At 58.2% G+C, this 21,930-nt stretch overlaps 1 protein-coding gene and 1 non-coding gene across 3 annotated transcripts; both read right to left on the bottom strand.

Annotated features, from left to right (window-relative positions):
• Positions 1-9,031: 9,031 nt before the first annotated feature.
• LOC117802871 lies at positions 9,032-9,131 on the bottom strand. Its single transcript, XR_004626385.1, has one exon. It is a non-coding gene; the product is annotated as a small nucleolar RNA U13 (small nucleolar RNA).
• A 10,315-nt stretch (positions 9,132-19,446) lies between these two features.
• LY6H (lymphocyte antigen 6 family member H) lies at positions 19,447-21,897 on the bottom strand. Of its 2 annotated transcripts, none has more exons than XM_034661796.1 (4): positions 21,711-21,897; positions 21,112-21,238; positions 20,257-20,376; positions 19,447-19,954 (listed from the first exon to the last, which is right to left on the bottom strand). In XM_034661796.1, exons 2-4 carry the CDS (start codon positions 21,176-21,178, stop codon positions 19,719-19,721), a joined length of 423 nt encoding a protein of 140 aa, XP_034517687.1. In that variant the 5' UTR covers positions 21,179-21,238; positions 21,711-21,897; the 3' UTR covers positions 19,447-19,718. The 2 variants fall into 2 exon arrangements, with proteins under 2 accessions (XP_034517687.1, XP_034517685.1); XM_034661794.1 differs by having other exon boundaries at positions 21,759-21,890.
• Between the last annotated feature and the right edge of the window lie 33 nt (positions 21,898-21,930).

Genomic DNA, 21,930 nt, shown 5'->3' with positions numbered 1-21,930 from the left:
TTGAATTGCTTGCTATTTCATGTGTACTTTATGGGTCGATATGTTCTCTTTGTGTCTTGTCTTGTCCGCGTATGCCTTACTTCTTTTGCTTCCTTGTTTGATCGTGTCAGGAATTCCTTCTTTTGGTCTTGGGATGACGAGTTCTGGCTTGACCACTCCAACGTCACTCTTCATTTTCATTCATTTCCACTTTTACTTGGTTATCGCTTTTTGGAGATCTAATCTGCTGTTCTTTTTTTTTTTAAGATTTTTATTTATTTATTGAACAGAGGGAGACACAACAAGAGAGGGTACACCAGCAGGGGGAGTGGGAGAGGGAGAAGCAGGCTGCCAGCAGAGCAGGGGGCCCGATGCGGGGCTCGATCCCAGGTGGGATCATGACCTGAGCCGAAGGCAGACACTTAAAGACTGAACCACCCAGGCGTCCTGTGATTTCATTCTTAATCCATAAATATATCAGAAGAATATTTGCAACTTACTAGTACAAATAAATTTTTACTTGTTTGTATTAACATTTAGCTCAGGTGGGTGGTGACTGGACAGTATGGCTGTTGTGATAGATAAGACACTTAGAGGAAATCTTGGCCTTAAGAATGAAATTAAGGTTCTTATAAAAAATCATTAAAAAAAAAAGAACGAAATTAAGGTTCTTGAACGTGGCACGTAAGGCTTTGCAGCAAATGCCCACCTATTCCTCTTGTGAGATGCATTAATTTTGCAGAGTAAGGTGGGGGGCAGGGAAGGGAACATGATCGGTCATCTGTGAGGTAGGAAGTGGAAATATTAAACTGTGTCCATCATGAGTCAGGGAAGACAACTGAGAGCCCCAGAGCCCGGACGCTGGTTACATGCCGAGGCTGTGCCTGCGGGAGCAGGGGTGATGTTCCCACAGCGCCAGAGCCTGCTTGCATCTGCCTGTGAATCAACCCTGAGACCCATCTGGACTTAACTCCATTCCTTGTTTCATCTCCAGAGAGCTATGAGGAGGCTGAGAGAGACACTCGGTGCAGAGCGAGGGCAGAACTTGCCGGACTTGCCCTGCTCAGGAATCACGAAACGGGAGGGTCAGAGGAACTGAGGCATGCACACTTCTAGGGCCAAAGAGTGAAGGGCCACAGCAGCTGACAATCAGAGCCTTCAGGGGTTGCAGGGGTCGGGGGATGGGGAAGAAAGCCACAGGTGCCACCTGGATCAGTCACAAAGGAGCAAACACAGGCTGAGCCCCACAGGCTTCGGACGGCGTGGGAGTGCAGACAGGTGGGGGGAGATTGGAATCCAATGAGGAAAAACAGGGCAGGTGCCCCTTTCTCCTGCCCACAAGCCAAAGCAGAGCAAGGCCCCTAGATGTCCAGTTCCAATGCAGTGTCCTCACAGAGGAGACAGGGACAAGAAGCAGGGGCTCCCTCATCAGTGCACACGGGACAGGCCCCTCGACATCAGACGTGGCCACGTCAGTGGCAGGAGTCCCACTGTGTCTTCTGTGCATGTTTCAGCTGTGGACCGGCAGTTGGCAACAGTGGGCTCAAGGCGTGCCCACCTCGGTGGTCTGGGTTGATCCAGAAGTAACTTCAGGAAAATGAGTTGAGTTCAGTCCTTTAAGCCAGGGGTCATTTCACAACCACAACCCATGTCCAGAAACACAACACGGGAGTACACTCACACCCACACACACTCACATACACACACTCAAACTCACACCCGCACACACTCCTATCCACCTGCAAGGACAGGTGAGCAGCCGGTTGCCGCTCTTCCTCCTCCCCCGGGGATGCCCTTGGAGAGAGAAAAGTAAGAAGAAAAAAAAGGGGACCAGCCTCATTTCCTTCTAAGTTTGTAATCAGAGCTGGGTACTTACTAGCAGGCAAATAAAGAAGGGACCCTGTCGCAACCTGTCTGGGCTCATCACAAACACATCTGGATCCACAGGCCCCTGGGAAATGTCGGCATCTCCCACGTCATTACTGGAGTTTAAAAGGAAAATGTTTTATAACGGAAGCACCTCTTTGTGTAAGGGATGGCCTTGTGCACCCATTGGGACTTCTCTCTAACCGTGGCCCCAGTGTGTGTGATGTGTCGGAGGAAAGGGACCACAGGGGCGCATGGCTGGGGCTCTCACGGGCCAACCTGACGACGCGGCTCCCCGTGCTTTCTCAGCCGTCAGGAGCATTGCTTTCTTTACAATGACTATGACTCTGTGGGGCAAGAAAAAGAGGGAAAGGCAAACCCCGGGGCTGGGGCACAGCACACCTGTCTCCCCGCCCTCGACACCCGACGGTGGAAGTCTTGAGGAGGGGGTAGACCTGGATCCCGCGGACCTGGCCAGGTGGCCAGATGGGGGCTGGTGCTAGGAAACAGGCTGGTGCTGGCGAGGCCCAGGAAGAAGCTGGAGCTGCTGGGATAACGAGGAAAAGCCAGTTACTCTGCTCAGTGGAAACTCTTCTTTCTCCTGTGACCAATTAAACAGACGCCACGCTCACTTGGAAAGTAGCTCTATTAAGAACATTGATCACTCAGAAACCTATGCCGGCAGTCGGGGCCCAGCCAGGGAGCTCCAGAGATGCTCACGGAGGGGGGGCAGTGGCAGGAGTCTGATGGCTTGTTTCTGGCGTGGCTTCTTAGCCCAACACTGAGAGGCGGGGGCACCCTCGTTCTAGATCCTGCAGACTGGAAGCGGTCACGTGGCTGCTGATCCCCAAGTGGCTACAAGCTGTCGTGAGCAAACACTTCCAGACATCCGACACCCGGCTTGCTGCAGTAGGTGAGGGGGGGCTTACTCCTGGAGAAGTAACTGCTCCCCAACCCACAAATGACAGTTCTCTTCCAAAGCAGCAGGAAGGTTCCGAGTGCACGCGGCCTCTTGGGCGGATGAGACAGATGCTGGGCTCAGGGGCCTCCCAATCTCAGGAACTGGCATGACCCTACTCCTGGGGGCCACGGGACATGGTGGGGAAGAGGTCTGTGTAACCAAAAGGGGGGTGATCAGGAGAAGAGAATGGAACACGAGGGTGGGGACGAAAACCAGGTCGAATTGTTAGCTAACTGCTAAAGAATCTGATGGAACGTGCAGACACGGGCCAGGCTAGCACTAGGGAGCCGCTCAGTTATCATCACTGTCCTGGTGGTCAGGGGGCTACGGGGGCCCGTCGCCCCTCTCCGGGTCCCCCATCTGCCCGCTGTCCTCACTCTGGAGGAACTCAAATCCAGTTATGAGGAGGGGACTTAGAAATCGGGCAGACGTGGCTCCGTGTGCACATGCCTGCCCTCTCACCGTCCCCCCAGTGGTGGCTCCCCGGGCCCTGGTGGGGGCTCCCCCGTCCCCAGCCCCTCAGCGCCCACTCTCCTCAGCCTGGAGGTAGCAGGGCCTGTTTCTAGCTACTTCAGGCCCTGCAGGGCCCACTTTGACCCCTCTGCCGCCGTGACTTCTGTCTCCCCGCTGACACCAACCTCACCGCAACACAGAAGACTCGAGCTGTTGGGTTTGGGGGAAATCACAACCCTCATCCTCGAAGCTGTGACTTCTGGGCGGAGTCAGCAGGAAGAAAGCTGAGCCTGGAGGGGCCCTACACTGCGTGTGAGGATTCATAGGGGATGGACCCCAGCCGTCCCGTCCCCTTGATCAGATGACACAGCCCCCAGGGAACACCAGAGAGTCTGCACCTGGGACATGAGAGGTGGGGCCCCTGGCAGAAATCCAAACCAGGTCTGGGACTCAGAGGCGGCCTGCCGCACTGCTGGCAGCGCCCGGGGAGACCGTGCCAGCTAGACCCATGGGGCTGCCCACACTGTCCCCCGCAGCTGCCCTGCGCACCGCCACCGACTCAGCCCCTCGAGCTGCCTCCCAGTCTGCCCGTTGGAAGTCTGGGAGGACTCGCCGGGCTCTCGGGCCTGCTCCCACAGACTGCAGAGAGATGCCGGCCAGACTGGGCTCCCCCCCAGGGCCCTGGGGCTCCTGGGATTGGTGGTAGAATGGTTCTTGTAGGGCTGAGGGCTCGTCTTTGCAGGGGAGTGGGGTCAGCTGGGGTCACTCTCCGCCCCTAAAGGCGCCCCATTCCTTCTCCTGAGTGAGTCCTCCCTCCAGCCTCTGTCAGCCTGACCTCCTCTTCTGTTCACCCACACCTGGGAATTGGAGGGCCGTGGACTTGTCTGTCCACTCATCTGCAAACCCCTGCAACCCAGGTCAGTGTTGAACTCAGGAACCAGGACGGGAATCTTGGGGGGACTTGGGGGTGCCTGGCAGGCTCAGTTTATGGAGCATGTGACTCTTGATCTCGGGGTTGTGAGTTCGAACCCCACGTTGGGTGCAGAGATGACTCAAAATCTCTCAAAAAAAGAATCTCGGGGGCCGGGGGGGTTGAATTCTGCACACCACCACCCCGGCCGTGGGAGGCATCGGGTAATTCTGAGCCCGGAAGTGCTGACCATGTCTTGGTGATGAAAAGAAGCCTGTGACCGGAGACCAGAGAGGGAGTGGCTGTGCCAGCTTCCTCCCAGGCTGTACGTGGTTCCGCAGGTGACAGTCAGGGCCCTGGGGGGGGGACACCCAGGCTGCCTGACGGTAGCAGCCTCTGAGGAGCCCGCCTCCCCGTGCTTTGTGGCCAGATCCTGCAGTTTCCTCCCCACAGAGGCAGGTCCCAGATAGAGGCCATTCTGCCGTCAGAAAGTCAGCTGGGGGGGTGAACCCCAGGGGACACAGAAGGCGGTGGACCTCCTCAGGGTGACTCTGAGGTCTGCGGGTTTCTCGTTGAAAAATAGGGAGGTGCGTCCTCTCAGGAATGTGTGGGTTTTTACAGACTCTGGCGATAGCCATTAGCCCCACAGGGCGGTCAGGCGGATGGGTCCCCCAAACCCGGGCCACTCCACCATCTAAGTCCCCAGAGCCACGCGGAGGAAGAGCCCAAGCACCTCTCACTGACGCCCCCAAAACTCCCAGCACCAACTCAAAGGCTAGGCTGGCACTTGGTCAGACCCCAGGCCGAGCCCCGTGGACCCCAGAACGTGCTGGCATGTGGGCCACAGACCCAGTGCCCCCCGCGTGCAGGCTGCACGTTCCGCCCACACCCCACGAGGCCCCCAGGAAAGGGCTGCTCGGGTGGAGCTGGGCCACGGCAGGCGAGGCCACAGCAGGCGGGGCCACGGCCAGCCCAGAAGGAGCCCCAGAGCTGAGTGAGCCGACCAGGAGCTGGTGCTGGTCTGATGTTGCTCGTGGGCGGCAGAGCTCGTACAGAACACGATTCTCTACCAGTCCGGCCGACCCGAGACACACCTCTCCAGACGCTGCACGTGCCCTCACCGCCTCCAGGGCGCCCAGGCGGCCCCGGGAGCAAGCTGCAGGCCGGCTCGCCGTGCTCCTCGCCCTGCGCCCTGCAGCGGTCCCGCTGAGGGCAGCAAGGGTCAGACGGAACACCAGCGTGTCAGAACAGGTGCGGACAGGTGAGCGGGGGCTGAGTCCTTTAGCCGGTGTGTCCTCTGATGGAGCGCGAGGACAAGGCAGGCAGGGAGCCGTCGGGCAGGCTTCTGGGATTGGAGGGGCGGGAGGGGGCAGTACGCACCTCCTACCTTTCCACCTCTCTGAGTCCCGGGCCCAGGTCCCAGGCCGCCAACGACCGCGGACGTCGGCAGCACACGAGCCTGAAGGGACTTTAGTCTGAGTCATCGCTTGAGCCTGTGACACCAAACTGGGCCAGTCAATGCGGCCCTATCGCCAAGCAAGACGGTCATCCTGTGGTTCCTGACCCCCCCACCCCGCCCCCATGCTGAGGCAGGAGAGAGGCGGCTGGCTCGTCAGGGCCAAGACGACCTTGGCTGGAAAGGAGCTTGGGAGCCTGCAGAAGCCATTAGCAAATGGCCACCCCATCAGCAACATGAGGTGGGAGAGGGCTTGCCTCCTTCCTCACCCAGAGGCTGTGCAGGGCCTTGGACCCCTGTGGTGTCTGCTGCAGCTCAAGGTCGGCGGCCAGTCAGGGGTTGGGGCGGGAGGCATTAGAGACTCCAGTGCGTCTGAGCCACGGAAGGACCTTGCTGGCCAGTGTGGCCTCCCAGGACCCGAGGACCACAACATAAACAGAAGCTGGACCGCACGACCCTGCAGCTGGCTGGGCTGACCGGTCCCTCCGGAAGGGCCGGTGTCACTGTCCAGCGTTGCATAAGGACAGCCGGGAGCCTGAACCTGCCGATATTTGTGCCGCACCTGCTGGGGGGGGCACATCCACAAGCCAAAGGGGCACGGCTCTGGCTGAAGGACCAACTCCCGGCAGCACCCCACTTCCTGGGAGCTGGAACATGAGTGAAGGTCATTTCTGCCCCAAAGGAAGGGACATGATGCTGTAATTTCAAGTGTCATGTGGCAGACCATTTTAATCTTTCTGCCACAGGCGTTTGGTATAACAAAGGGCTTGTAAATTTACTGATAAAATTAAATTAAGGGGAAAAAAGCAGGCTGGTGACAACAATGATGCCAGGAAGAGAAAATGTTTAGGGAGGCTATTTGGAACCTGTGTCAATGCAGCACCTCTGAAAACAGACAGGAAGCAAGGAGCATCTGGCCTTTGAAAAATCCCACACACTATTACATGCTTCCACCGACACATATGAAATCCTGAAATTATCACTGAGGCTGCGGATACGGTGTGATGGAGCCGGGGGCCGACCCGCGAGCCCCGGCCCCACTCCCTCCCCTGTGCCAGCAGGAACGGGTCCTCTGCTCTCAGCTGGCTTCTCAGGGACTCAGCTGCCTCCCACGGAACCCGGGCTGGAACAGACCAGGCACACCCGCGTCACACCACCCGTGACGTGGCTGGAACTCATCCCTACTAAATACTCCATTTCTCACCGGAAATTCTGATCATCTTTGGGCAACTGTTACAAAACCAAAGACTCTAAGGAAGTAACCCCCCGCCCCGGCCACAGACGAAAGCGACATTTAGCTGCTTGACACCCCAACCCAGGGGCAGGGGACGGGGGCCCTGCAAACCAACCCCGAGCGCTCCAGCCCAGTTCTTGAGCCCCAGTCATTTAAGGCAGATGTTTCCAAGGACCCTTCTTGGCTGCAAATATTGTCAATTCTCACTATTCGAGATAGTTTTGTTCTATGAAGTCACTGCAAAAGCTGAATTAGTGAACACTAGACATTGCCCTGAGGGGAAACCAGGGTTAGGCTCCCTGCAAGCCTCCAGCCACATGTGTTCATCAACCAATCAATATGTAAATATTTGCAAACCACACATCTGGTAAGGGGTTAATATCCAAAATACATAAAGAACTCACACAACTCAAAAGCAAAAAAAACCCCAAATAATCCAATTACAGACATTTTCCCAAAGCTATGCAAATAGCTAACAGCTACAGGAAAAGGGGCTCATCAGGAGAGAAATGCAAATCAAAACCACCATGAGATCCCACTTCACAGGTTAGCTGGTATCAAGAAAACAAGAGATAACAAGTGTTGGTGAGCATGCGGAGAAGGGGGAAGTTCTGGCACTGTTGGTGGGAATGCAGGCTGGTGCAGCCGCTCTGGAGAACATTATGGAGGTTCCCTAAAAAAATTAAATATAGTACTACCATATGATCCAGCAATTCCATCTGGGTATAGATCCACAGGAAATGAAAAGAGGATCTTGAAGCGATGTCTGCACCCATGGACATTGCAGCAGTATTGACAATAACCAAGACATGGAGACAGGCCAGCTGTCCTTGGACGGACGGATGGATGGATGGATGGATGGGTGGGGGATGGTGGATGGATGGATGGATAGTGAATGGATGGATGGATGGTAGATGGATGGATGGTGGATGGATGGATGGATGGATGTTGATGGATGGATGGTGGATGGATGTTGATGGGTGGATGGTGGATGGATGTTGATGGGTGGATGGTGGCTGGATGATGGATGGATGGTAGATGGATGGATAGATGGATGGATGATGGATGGATGGATGGATGGATAGTGAATGGATGGATGGATGGATGGTGGATGGATGGATGGAGAAGATGCGGTGTGTATACACAATGGAATATTACTCAGCCATAAAAAGAAAGGAAATCATGCCATTTGCAACAACATGGATGAACCTAAAAGACATTATGCTAAGTGTAATAAGTCAGACAAAGAAAAACAAATACTGTATGATTTTTCTTATAGGTGGAATATAAAAATAACTTTTTAAAAAACCAAGTTCAGAGATACAGAGAACAGATTGATGGTTGCCAGAGGCAGGGTGGGTACAGGATGGAAGAAATGGCTGCACTGTTTTTGTTGGGTTTGTTTTAGCTTAAATAAACTGTTTATCTTTTTTTTTTAAGATTTTATTTATTTATTTGTCAGAGAGACAGAGCACAAGCAGGGGGAGCAGCAGGCAGAGGGAGAAAGAGGCTCCCCACTGAGCAGGAAGCCTGATGCGGGACTTGATCCCAGGACTCTGGGATCATGACCTGAGCTGAAGGCAGATGCTTAACCGACAGAGCCACCCAGGTGTCCCTGTTTATCTTTTCTTTTTTTTGAAAAAGTGATCAAGTCCTGGACGAGGGTCGTAGCAGTGGGAAGAAAGGGCTGGGGAAGTTCTGGAACCTCTAGGATCAGGGGGCACCTGGATAGAAGGTCTGAGAAGGAGAGGAATGGAGGCCATTCAAGCTCAGAGTTACTGGGGTAATGAAGGTGGCTTTTAAATTTAAACAAAGGATTCTTACTGCCAGGAAGGAAAGTCTATTTGCTTACTCTGGCAGGACGCTGAGGGCAGAGCGCAGGGCAGGTGGTGTGAGGCTGACGGCAGCAGCTCCAAACGTCAGGCCCCCCAGACAGGCTGTAAGGACGACCTGACTGGGGGGGGCGTCTAGACCGCTCTCCAAACTCATGGCCAGCGTGCCCCTGCTCCCCCAGCCTCCTGAGCACATTTCCTGCTGCTGCCACGTGACAGCCACAGAAGACAGACCGTGGCTGAGGTCCCCCTGCAGCCTCACCTTCAGGCCACAATGTGCCCCAGTCTGCACTCTGTCCATGCGACCTGGTGTCCGGGAGCCCCATTCTTTCTTTCTGTTGTCCAGACAACCAATGTGCCGAGGTTGTAACAAGGTTTGAGGAAGGCACATGTGAATGGTGTGAAGGCCCAATCATCATGCTTACAAACTACAGAAGGCTGCCCGGAGCCCAATTCTAAGTCCGCCTGGGAGTGGAGGGGAACGCAGCCCTGGACCCGGGTACCGGATGAATGGCGTCCCCCAAAACTCATGCCCACGGGGAACCTCAGCATGTGACCTTATTTGGAAACAGGGTCTTTGCAGGTGTGATTACAGTGAGGATTGCAGTGAGACCATCCCGGACTGGGGTGGGTCCCAGATCCAATGGGATCTCCTTGTCGGTGACAGAAAAGGGCCCACAGAGACACGGGGAAGAGACCGAGCAGAGGCCGAGGGACGTGGCCACAAGCCAGGGACACCAGGAGCCCCAGCAGCTGGAAGAGGCAGGAAACATCCTCTCCCAGAGCCTCTGAGGGAGCATGGCCTTCCGACACCCCGATTTCAGTGTCTGGTCCCCAGACTATGGGGGCGGTGCTTTGTTCCAAAAGCCCAGGACAGCGACAGCATCCCCTATGGCTGCGGCTAAGACATCGCGGTCTCCAGAGCCTGTCCTGAGGCCAGAAGCCCTCCACACCCTTCTCCCGCCTCCAGCTCTGCCCCTGTCCTCTGCAGGTCCAAGGCCCCTCAAAACCCCGTTCTCCTCCCCAAGAAAACTCCTTTTGGGGGAGCCTGGGTGGCTCAGTCTGTTAAGCGTCCGACTCTTGATTTTGGCTCAGGTCATCATCTCAGGGTTGTGGAATCAAGCCCACATTGGGCTCTGAGTTGGGTGTGAAGACTGCTTAAGATTCTTTCTCTCGGGGCGCCTGGGTGGCACAGCGGTTGGGCATCTGCCTTCGGCTCAGGGCGTGATCCCGGCGTTGTGGGATCGAGCCCCACATCAGGCTCTTCCGCACTGAGCCTGCTTCTCCCTCTCCCACTCCCCCTGCTTGTGTTCCCTCTCTCGCTGGCTGTCTCTCTCTGTCAAATAAATAAATAAAATCTTAAAAAAAAAAAAAGAAAGAAAGAAAGAAAGAGAGAGATACATGCATTCATTCCCTCACCAAGGTTTATAGGCCCTTCGAAAGTCAGCCTTGCCATTCGCTGGGACGGCGGGAGGCCTCCCTGCCCCCGGGGGGGGGGGGACGGTGTTTACAGCACAAACAGAGGCCTGTTCCCCCAGGACTCCCATCTGAGTGAAGGGACAGAAGAGGCATCTGGGAGGCCTCCCACTCAGCGGCCCAGAGCAGACAAGTGATGTGTTCAAACTGTGAGGCGCGTGGCACAGACACGAGTGTTGCGGGGTTTGCTCCCTTTTGTTTCTGTGGGTACTTCTGACACTTCGGGGACATAAAACCAAAGTTTACTCACGGTCTTTGGTCTGTAACACCCACTCCTCATGGGTCCCTATCCAGCCCTGATTTCTTTTTCTTTTTAATAATATAACAACAGTCTGTGATCTCACCAACCAACAGAAAGACTAACACTTTGACACAAGCTTACTGCTCCCCATGAGACCCTTCTCAGTTCCCCCTGTGCCCCTACACACCCCTGCCTCCCTGTCCTAGGGGAGGGACACCACATTCTGGAATCTTGAGTTGATTGTTCTCATTCTCCCCGGATAGATGATTGATGGAGATGGACGGATGGATGGATGGACGGATGGATGGATGGACAAACAGATGGGTGGATGGACAGATGGATGGATGGATGATGGAAGGATGGAAGGACAGACAGGTGGGTGGATGGATAGGTGAATAGGTGGATGGACGGGTGGACAGATGGACAGATGGGTGGATGGGTGGATGGATGGGTGGATGGATGGATGGACGGGTGGACAGATGGACGGATGGGTGGATGGATGGATGGATGGGTGGACAGATGGACAGATGGGTGGATGGGTGGGTGGATGGGTGGACGGACGGATGGACAAACGGATGTTAGACAGACAACAGATACACAGACAGATGACCTAGAGCTTTATTGTCTATGAAGCTCTATCTGTCCCATCAAACTTACACAAAACAACAGTGTAAAGTACTGCATGTATGAACATCAGCTTTATGTAATTTGTCGGGACTCACCTGCCCCATTTCATGCTGCTAGCCTTCCTCCGTACTGTTTTGTGAGTAGCTCCCTCACTGCAACAGCTACAGAGCATTCCGTCACATGCCTGCGTCACCCCGCATTAACCCAGATCCCCTCGCTGGCCGTTTGGCTGCTTTCGGACAGTTGCCCTCGTGACCAGTGCAGCCATACACATTCTCTCACAGTCTCCTGTATACACATGTGAGATGTCTCGCTGGGTGACGTGCCAGGAAGAGATTGCCTGATTATGGGGAAAGGAGTATTCAGAGAATTCATCACGCTGTTTCCCCAGGCGGCTGCACCAGAGTATCACTGATGTGCAGGGTGCAAGAGAATGTGGCTTTGCAAGTGGTCTCCATCATGTGGCCTCATCAGACTTGTGCACATTTACTAACCGAGGGGCACGACTGGCTCTGTTCGTGGTTGGCATTTCCCTGGTAACTAGTGAAGCTGAACATGTCTCTGCTGTGTGCATGCTCTGTGACTCACCTGTGTGTGCCCCCCGCAGGTTACCGAGGGCTCTCTGTGGCTCCGTTAAATCTCTGTAGAGTAGAAATAAGCAGGAGGGCTCTGTGAGAAAACCCAGAGGATTGGAAGGCATGGTAACCATGGTGATCACTGCATGGGACACTGGCAGACACTCACCAAAGAATGACTTAATTTCTGCAGCTAATCTTTAAGTCTTCCCAGCTATGCTCACCGGGTAGACCAGCTCTCCCCTGCAAGACCTCCCCTGGATCAAGACCTCCGACCATGTTGCCTCAGGAAGATGAAAGGTGGTCTTTCTGACCATCTGTGTGTCTCCTTGCCTGACTGGGCCCACACGTTGCTTAGTCCCCAAGTTAGGAGACAAAGGGCCAGTGTTCTAGAGAGATTGGATCAGGGGCCCCAATTTTCCCTTCCAAACAGGAAGACTTGGGAAGGGGGGAGGTGGAGAGAACTGGGGTCAAGAGGCAGTGCTAACACGGGGGCTCCAGCCCATAGGAGGGCCCCCCACCACCTGCACACCTTCACAGCTGCCCGACACTCACCATCCCGTCAACCCCCTTCTCTATTACCCATGACTCATGACTTATCCAACTATGGTTCTCTACCCCTCACTCATTGATCTTTTATTCTACTTGTTCATTCATTCAGTAAAATTGTCAGCTGCATGCTGGGAGGCTGGCCTGGGAGATAAGTTCTGGGGGTCTCTGTCCAGGGAAGCCGAAGGTCCCGGTTCCAAATGAGCAACCTCCAACAACCGGCCCACCTGGGGGGGGGACAGGATGGGGCCTGACACTGACACCCTGCCCACCTCAACCCCCCCCACAAGCCACACAAACAGCTGAGTGCTCCCTGGGCAAAGCAGCTCGTGCAGACCAAGCCCCCAGCCTCACTTCTGCCTCCAGACCCTCCCACAGGGTCCCTGAGTCTCCTGGCTGGACAGACACTCGGCGAGTTTCCCCAAACTCCTCCCTGGCCTTCATCCAGCCAACGTTCCTTGGCTGCTCCCAGCGCTCTGACCAGAGCCAAGAGAAGTGTGAGGTCGGGGGGACGTGGGCACAGTGGGGGATCCCGGAACTTCAGCAAAGGCAGGTGTTGTGACACCCTCCTCCTCTACACAAGGGCCCCAGCCTCTGTCTCCAGCCTCCAGGACGGCCCCCCAGGTGCCCCATGGTGCCCCAGCTCAGCCTACACGACTCTGAGCTTGTCCCCGGTTCCATCTGTGCCCTCCCTGGGGCGACCGTCCCCCAGGCCAGGCACGGGCCGTCCTTCCATCAGCCCTCACTCTCCCCGCCACCGAGAGGTCCCCTCCCAGCATTCTGAAACCTACTGCCCTAGACAGGCACCACCCACCCTGTCACATGCCCTAGTCCCCAGCTGTCCAGGCCCTCCCCCACCTCCACGTAGAGACCCACCGTCCTTCTGAGAACCTGGATGTGAGCCCATGACTCCAGCACATGGTCAGCTTGTCACTGACTGCAGGCTGGACTTCAAAGGTGTCCATGCCAGCCTGGTTCCCTGAAATTCGGGCTCCTCAGGCTCGAATTTTGTCAATCACTGTCCACCCTGTCCCCTAATTAGCTTGCTGGCAGAAAGGCCCACCTATCCAGCCCTCCCGAAGCTCAGGGCCAGCTGCACGTGGTCTCCCCAGAAGGAGCAGACCCCTTGCCCACATGCGGAGGGCTGTGGCCCGCACAGCCTCACCCTGTCTGCCCAGGCTCTCACAGCACCAACTCAGCTGTGAGCCAAGGCAGATCCATGCCCCGGTTCTGCAGCCCACCCCGCCCCCTCTCTCACTTGGGGTCACTTTATGGTTAATGTTCCTCCTTGCACATCTTAGGGATCTCAGCGTCAGCTGGCACAGACCCATGCATCAACTCCTGACGGAGAGAAGGATGAGAGCATGACTCTTTAAAACATAGAACAAAACCGTAGCACCCTCCAAGTGCAAAGCCTAGTTGAAGGGGAGAACGCTCTGTTGTCTTGCACGTCCCTGCGGGGACTGGGATGGGCACAGCCCCCCAGGCCGCTGAGACAGCCAGACCCACCAAAGGGACAAGCCAGGGACCCTCCGGCTCAGCAAGGCCAGCGCAGGGGATGCCATCCTGAGATACACCCGCCAAGGGACGCACGGCAGTGAGGCAGCACGCCCCACGTGAGGCGGACTCTGAGAGCACCCCTGGAAAGCGAGGGAAGGGCAAAGGCCCTCCGCTCCATCGTGCAGACGCATTGGTACACGACCCCCTGCGCACCCCGCATTCCCTGTTCCTGTGCAGAGACGCCCCGAACGCACAGGGCCCCGTGCAGACCGCAGTGGGGGCCGGGGTGACACACTTCTCACCTCGTTGACGGGCACGTGGCTCCAATTCAAAAACCTACGTTAAAAGAAAATGGAGAAGGTCCTTGGCTACTTCCCAGGACTGGGGTCCCTGCACCCCCTGCACCATGCTCCCCGCCCCCAGCAGCCCCTTCAAGAAGGGTAAGGAAACCCCCGAGCCTCACTGTCCAGAGCCCACGGGGGAAGGAGGTCTGGCCCCTCCTGGTACTCTCCGCAGCGGTGCGACCAGGACCGTCTCACCTGTCTGCACACTGCTCTGTCCCCAGGCCCTAGAGCCTAGCGCTTGGCTCCCAAAAAGTGGAAATGAATCCATAAACACATAAAATTGTTAGCTTGCTCTTCCCATCTTTTCTGGGGGGCGCCCTCTGCTTGCTGTGGGCTGTGGGCTGTGCAGATTTCTGGAGCCAAACGGGCACTTTAAGTCAGGATCTGCGTGCTGGGCCCAGGTGTGTGCATTCACGCCCTCATCTGCTGGGATCTCATGGCCACTGGGGAGCTTGCAGGGAGGACTGACTTCCTTACCTACCTCGGAAAGGTCCACTTTCAGGCAAAACTCAAGGACCTTTGGGTCTCCAGTGTGCAGATGTTGGGCGAAGGTGGGAGATACCTGGAGACATCCCACGTAACTGTCCCCGTATAGGATGTGAAGAAGCGGAGTGCCTGGGGGGAATTTGGTCCCACCAGCGCCGTGTGCAGGGCTGAGCTACCAGCAGTGCCCTGGGACCCCAGGAGGAGACGGAAGCAGCCAGGCGGGTGGGGCACCGGGCCAGGGGCTGGTGGTGTGGAGAGACATGAGATCCAGGACATACAGACTGGATCAGACAAGGCGGAGGCATCCGTGGGGGGCTGGGGGCACAGGCAGGGGGAAGGCTGGGAGACAGACCGCCAGGGAAGGCGCACCGGGAGGAGCTGTGCCTCAAGTCGGGCGGGGGGTGCTTGGCAGAATAGGGGAGGGGTCAAGGGCAAGCCTCAAGCCCCAAGAAAGGAAGGGTACCCACCCTCCCACTCCCTGCTCTGCCCCTTGCCATCCACCCTGCCAGCTGGAACAGGGTTCCTCTGCCTGCACCCCCACCGGTGCCCCGTGAGCTGGGTGTATCCCCATCTCACAGACAGAAGCGAGGCTCAGAGGGGACGCAGGACTTGGTCAAGATCAAACAGCAAGAGACATCTGAGTCCAGGCACTTCCTGCAAACTTGGTGAAAATTTCAGTGTCAGGGTCTTACCTCTTCCAGGTCTGTTTCCTAGGTGTCACCTGGGCATAAGAAGACCCCTAACCGGGCCGAGGTCAGGTGCAAACGAGGAGATGGACAGCTGCTCTGAGAGGGACAGGCCCCAACCCCACGTGAGGGCCCAGCACCCACCGGGCCTGCAGCTGAGGTCCTCCAGCCCCCTCTAAGAGCCAGCCATGATCAGGGCGTGGGGTGCCCAACTCCTCTGTGAGGCTGCCAAACTCCCGAGCTCGCCTCTGGTGAGAACACCAGCAGGACAAGAGACCCATCTCAGTCCTGGACCCAACCCACAGCCCTCTGGTGCTGCGGTCCTAAAAGAGCGCTGGCGACGGGCATCTGGCTGCGGCGACGGACGCACCGCCGTGAGCCCCGGGGTGTATCTGCCGCGAATGTCAGGGCACCTCACGGCCGGACGCCGAGCACCAGAGCTCCCTGTAGTAACTACTGATTAAACGGGGCATGTGTCGTCCTAGCAATAAACAGTGAACGGGATTTCTCTTACTCATCAGCCATTCCTCATAAAAAATCTAATTGAAATATGAATAAATAGAGTGTAAGCTGAATAAAGACTGATTCTCAACTCCAAAGGCAAACATCGATTCAAGGTGCCAAGGGGAAGACCTTCGGGGAACACAGACGCTGGGCCGGTGTCATCATTCAGGCAGCTTCGCAGGCCCCGCTAACGCAACAGAAACAAAAATTGAATGAGCAATAAAAATATAAGGAAAGCAGAGTCGTGTCTTCATTTGTTCACTGCCTGGTGGTAGACCTTGAAAATATAGGAGACGACGCCAACGCTGGAACGTGCAGAGCTCGGTGGTGGAAAATACGTAGCTTTTCCTTGCACGGGCTCAGCGCTGTTGACGGCCACCCCACGTTGCCCACACCGTCTGCACCTTGTGGGCGCCCCTGCACGTGAGCCCCATGTTTCTGGAATTCAGGAGTGCACACAGCAGCCTCCCAGCCCCTAGGGCGTCTCTACATGACTTTGGCTCTGCTGGGAACATGCGTGTAGACCACACCACTGAACAGGGCTGAGTTTTTCTCTCCAGACCCATCTCACCAGGTGGCAGAACCCTGAGGAGCTCTGGGAGGGAAGAGTCCAAGACCTCAGGCCCTATTGATCCCCAGGCCCCCCAGCCTTCCTGCTCAAATGAAGGCCAGGTGGGGAGTGGGTACTTTGGAAAGAACGGCATGAAGAAAATGAAAAACATCAGCTCACCACACCGAAAATGACCACTTTGGTTTAAAGAAAAGGGGGCAGTCCCAATTACAACCAGCAAAACTACGGGTTACCTAGCGTAGACGCCAAGGGAGGTACACCCACAGGGGGGAATGAGCTGGAACAGGGGCACGATCGGGGGGGCCTCTGGACAGGGAGGGGCACCGCGCTCCCGCGTGGGAAGCCCTCACACAGCGGAGGCGGCCTCCGGCCCCAGCGGCGCCCGCAGACAGGTGAGACCACAGTCAGCGTCCTGAGTGTGGTCCTGAACCAGGACAGATGGGTTCCAGCGCTCACCTGGAAGAATAAATCGCAGGAAGCGGCAGTCATCTTTTCAAAAGGGGGGCAAGGAGGGGCACTCGCCTCACCAGCTGGTGAATGAGCCGCGAAGCTCTCGGAAGCGAGGCTCCCGGTGGGGCCCAAGCGCAGCGCCCGGAGCCCGCATCACGTGTGCGATGCGCGCTGGGACCGCGGCGGCCCTTGGAGTCACCGGGGAAAGACGGGTGTGTTCATGAACGCCATGGACAGACACGGGCCATGTATTTCTGAGGAGTCCTGACTCCTGTGCCGGGGGAACACGCCCTGGTGCATCAGATCTCCGAAGGAAGCAGCCAAATCCGTACAACAGCAGCCTAGAAAGACTGTTTTCCTGAGATGAGGACGGAGGAACTTCTAAGATCTGAAAGCCAGAAATGACAGAAGAACAATTAGATTCCAACACACGGAACTCGCGGATGTGCACGTGTGTACCGGGAAAACACCAAAAACGAAGAGTGAGGTACAGGAAAGATGGTGCCTCACTCACAAAAGGGTCTGATGCTTCTGTGAGAAGAGACAAAAGCCACAGCAGAAAAGCGGACCAAGGGCGACCAGCAACTACCGAAGAAACGCTCACTAGTCCGGACGAACTCCTAAGATGGTCGATCACTAATAAGTTCCATGGAAATCAGGATAAGAGGGTCCTCTTCGTCCCCCAGGCCAACGGAAGCTCCTGGGTGATGTCGGGGGAAGGGTGGAAGGAGCCGGGGAGCGGGGACAGCCACAGCCTTCCTTGGGGGACGTCTGCTCCTTCCAAGTGGATGTTTTTCTGGCTCAGCGCACACTTTGCCAATCCCCCTGAGACGGAGAGTCCCTCGACCCCATAAGGACATGAGGACAAGGGTGGTCCCGGTGGCAGCTGATCAGAGACTGAGAGCGGATCCCTCTGCCCTCAGGTGAGGGGTGGTTAAGAAAAGCATGGTTGGCTCACGTAGGAGAACACTAAGCAGACTGAAAACAAAAGGCCCGAGTAGGTCCCAAGCGATGACCTTGGTGGACTCTTAAGAAAAATAATCAAGTGGCACATGGGTTTATGAGTGCCGTCCATGTGCCCAGCTGGACCCAGCACACCACACAGATGGTGGGGTTCAACCCTGCAATGACAGCCCGTCACGGTGGGGACCCAGACTTAGATGGGTGGAGAGGTCAGAGCAGGCTCTCTGGGCCACGCTGCCCCCGAGCCCCCACGTGCCTCAAATCGCACAGCGATCTTTAAGAGCGAAGGATATCCCCACTTTTTGTGTTTTAAATACTTCCCTCAGATAATAAACTCAGCACACAAAGATTGACCTGGAAGTTGGTTCGAACTCAGTGCCCACGGGGCAGCACCTCGTCCTCCGGGAACCTCCGGGACGCCCATGGCGCCACGCCCTTGCCGGCACCAGCTCCCGGCCTCTGAATCCTCAAGCCGCTCTTCGCACTTGCCCTGAGTGACGGTGCCTGGTCCCCACACGCCCCCAAACACCAGACAGAAGCGGTGGGCACACACTTTACTGAGGTTGGGCAGGGTGGGAATGGGACGCATTGCAGAGCAAACTTCAAAGGGAGTGGGAGACACGTCCCTGGCCGTTCCCACCAGCAGGATGTGGACATGGTCTCCAGAGACTGGTCTCCTGTCTGGTTCACCCTGGACTCCCAGGTCCCTCTCTCTCGCTTGCACGCAGGAGCCCTGGGGGAATACCACCGCCAGCTCTTTCTGAAACCACGGTTCATGCCAAGAGGTCCGGGATCCGGGAGTGACCACCGCCTGGGTCGGCCACAGGATGAGGAAGAATTGACTAAAGGCCAGACCCCAGAGAACCCTGGAGTGACTGCTGACATCACCTGGTGAGCCTGGGCTGCAGGGTGACCCACATGGCCTGGGAGTGTGGGAGACTGGCCTGAACCCAGGGCTGCAGGGACAAAACCAGAGACCCACCGCTAGAGCAGGGAAGACCAGAAGTGGTCCCTAAGATTTAGCTGTAGGTGCTCTCCCGCCTCTTCCCGCTGGAAGCACCCCGTCCAGCTGCGCCGTCCCACGTCAGGCAGCTCCGCCCCGGCTCAGGGCCTGGCCTGTACGACCCTGCCCAAGGAGGCGTCCTTGGTGGGGGTAGGGGGTCCCTGGTTAAAAGGCAGAGCCCGGGCACAGAAGTGCTACTCTGGGGAGCGGGCCCCCAAGTCTGATCACCCCAAGGCTGTACGAAAGAGCAAGTGAGAGTAAGAGCAAGAGGAACAGACACGCAGGGCGTGTGTCTGTCTGTGCGTCCCTGTGTGCTTGACACCGAGGGCCGAGAGTAGTGTGCACACAGACGTGTGCTGGGTGGGCTGGGGCGCAGCAGTCCAGGCGCTGGTGTGACATCCACGTTTCAGCGTGCACACCTGTGGACGTCCGCGGGGGCGCCTGTGCACCTGTGCCCATGGGCGTGGACGCGGACGGAGCGCACCTCTGCAGGCACGGATGCGCGTATCCCACTGCGTGGGTCTGCACGTCTGGTGTCCACGTGCACGCACACATGCTTACAAGGCCTTACGCTCGTGTCCCGGCCCATGATTCCGTCCAGTCTAACCTCCCCTCCCATCTGCTACCAGGCCCCCTGCCCCCCAGGCAGCCCAGCACACCCACAAACCCCCAGTCCCAGTGCCCCACGCCACCTCCAGCCCTCAGCCTGTGCATCCTCGGAGCCCCTCTCCTTGCTCTGCCAGCCCCACTCCCACACCCAGGCTCAGACCCAGGTCTCTGAACCAGAAGTGAGTTTATTTCTCCGCGGAAGATGCCCTTGCAGCCAGGCTGTTGGGCTGCGCCTGGCTCTGCCTGGCTTCCCCTCGGAGACCTGGGGGTCCCAGCCCCCAGCCCACACCCCCCCAGGGCCTCCTGCAGACACCACATTTCCTGGAGGCGTCCTGCTGGCCGGGACTCAGAGCTGGTGGAGAGAGGGAGGCCTCACGGCTCAGGGAGGGGCAAGGGCCAGGCACCAGGGAGGAAGCCCGGAGCCCTGCAGAAGGGAGAGGACCTCAGGGCCCAGCCCCAAGGAGGGTGGGCCCCAGGCTGAGCAGAAGCCCCCCAGCCAGGGCCCAGGGGCTGCCCCCCACCCCCGGCCCCCCGTTGCACAGGTCTCCCCCGCAACAGTCCACGTCCACTTTTAAGATCCCAGAGTTAATGAAGCCCATCAGATAGTCTGAGAAGAAGTGTCGCTTCACGAAGTCACAGGATGACGCGCACATCTTGTTCACGGAATGATCCTTCCTGCCTGGGGAAGAGGTAGGACAGCCTGGGACGGGAGCTGCACCTGGGCCCTCTCTGCCTCATGCCCAGGACCCAGCCCGGGACCCAGCTCGGGAAACCCAGACAGCAGAGCTGAGCTTCCCAACCCACCCACACTGTCTCAGTGATAGAGAGAGGGCCACTCAGGGGCCAGGGCTGGACAGGTACCCGGTCAGTTTCACATGGCAGGGTGGTGTCCGGCCCCCAGCCCTGTGCCCTTAGCCCAGCACAGAGAGGCTCAGATGACACCCCCAACCGCTCCCCACCCAGGCCCCGGTCCTGACTCACTGCTACTGGGGTCGGTGATCCGGACGCTGGCGCACACTGTATCCGACGGCTGGCACTGCTTTGGGGTGCAATGGCTCGAATTGGTGGTCAGGGTGCAGTCCTGGCACCACAGGCCATGAGCTGGGCAGGGCACAAGGGTATGGATGACCAGAGGAACCGGAAGCCAAGCCAGCCGTCCCTATGCCCGCGCCCACCCGCCTGCTTGGGACACTGCTAGGAGAACCAGGCCGCTGAAGGAGGCCGAATGCCCCCTGCCAGGAGTGAGCGGCACCTGGAGGTCAGGCCCTGGGAGAACCTCTGTGCCTTCCCGGCAATTTGGGGGGCGGGTCCCACCACTGGACCTCTGGCAGTCCCTGGGCACCCTCCGTGGCCCCACGCGGAGGCGTGCACACAGGCCAGCCACACATCTCTCACCCCTCTGGCGCTCTCCTGCACACTCCTACCCCCTCCCACACCTCCCCGCAGACTTCAGTGGGTTCCAGGGAAGGAAGGACCACACAAACTTGATGGGAGGCCAGGTGGGGCTCTGAGAAGTGATGGAGCGCAAGGACCCCCGCCCTCATGGAGGAGCGTCCGTGGAGGACTAGCCTCCGGAGCGAGCCGCCCGGGAGGAAAATCGCTCAGTGCCCTCAGGAGCCAGGAGGGCCGCTCGTGGCTGGGGCTGGGGCTGGAACTGGAGCACGGTGGGCGAAGGCGACAGGCGCGAGGCCCGGCTGGTGTCGCCAGGGTCTGGGAGAGGGTGTGGATGTGCCGGGCACCGTCGGAGGATGGCGGCGCCGCAGCCCGGCTCTCTCCGGAGCCGCCTCGGGCTCTTCCGGCGACCTGGCCCAGCCCCGCGGGCCGCCCCCGACTCACCAGGAGCAGAGCACAGCAGGGCGGCCAGCAGCACCAGGCCGAGGCCATTCATGGCTGCGGGCAGCATGCTCCAGGCGGGCCTCGGGAAGGCGCGGGGTTGTGGATGAAGGTCCTCCGGGGCGCGGGCCTGGCAAGGAGAAGCCTCGGTCAGGAGCCCCAGACTCCTGCCGAGCCCGAAGCCCCCTCCCCTTTTCCGGCACCTGAGCGCAACACCCCCCCCTCGGAATCCCAGGCCGGGGGGGGGGGTCGTTCGCAAGCCCGCAAAGCCCCACCCCCAGCCCATCCCCCAGAGCGTCCACCATCATAGCATCCCCTCCAGGGAGAACAGGTCGGCCGTCTCGGGCAGGGTGACAGCTCGAAGCGCCCCAACCCGCTCCTGGCACCTGTGGGGTGGGGGGTAGGGGGGAGAGCGTCTTCTCCTCCCCGGGGAGCGGTAGGTGCGTCCGGAGAGAAAAGGGCAAGACAAGGTGCGAGCAGGCAGTACCTGCCAATGGGGGAGGGGCGCGCGCCACGTCCCCACCCCCACCCCTGGACCGGGGGCCCGGGAACCCCGCGCCGAGCCCCCTCCCGTCGCTTCCTGCGCGCGCCCGGGCGCTCACCGCAGGTCGGGGTGTGGAGCGCGGGCCTCGGGTCGGGGGCGCACTCACATCCCTGGGGGGTCGGCACTCCGGGACTCCGGGAGGCGCGGGGAGAGGTGCCCTTCGGTCTCCCTGCGGACCGGAACCCGGGCGCAGCCTTGTCTTTCGGGGAACGCAGCCGCAGACGCGGACCCCGCGCGAGGGGCGGAGCGGAGCCGGGGCGGGGGCGCGCGGGGGGCGG

Source organism: Ailuropoda melanoleuca, chromosome 6 (assembly GCF_002007445.2).
Source record: "Ailuropoda melanoleuca isolate Jingjing chromosome 6, ASM200744v2, whole genome shotgun sequence".
NCBI lineage: Eukaryota > Metazoa > Chordata > Mammalia > Carnivora > Ursidae > Ailuropoda > Ailuropoda melanoleuca.
Note: the sequence above shows the minus strand (reverse complement) of the source record. Positions and strands in the feature narration are given on the sequence as shown.

What these genes read in the sequence shown, in the direction of transcription:
- LY6H (XM_034661796.1), bottom strand. Translation starts at nt 21,178, where the DNA reads ATGCTGCCCGCAGCCATGAATGGCCTCGGCCTGGTGCTGCTGGCCGCC. An exon ending in CCTGCTGTGCTCTGCTCCTG is followed by an intron (nt 20,377 to 21,111) that starts GTGAGTCGGGGG and finishes TGCCCTGCCCAG; the next exon opens with CTCATGGCCTGTGGTGCCAG. An exon ending in GATCACCGACCCCAGTAGCA is followed by an intron (nt 19,955 to 20,256) that starts GTGAGTCAGGAC and finishes CCTCTTCCCCAG; the next exon opens with GCAGGAAGGATCATTCCGTG.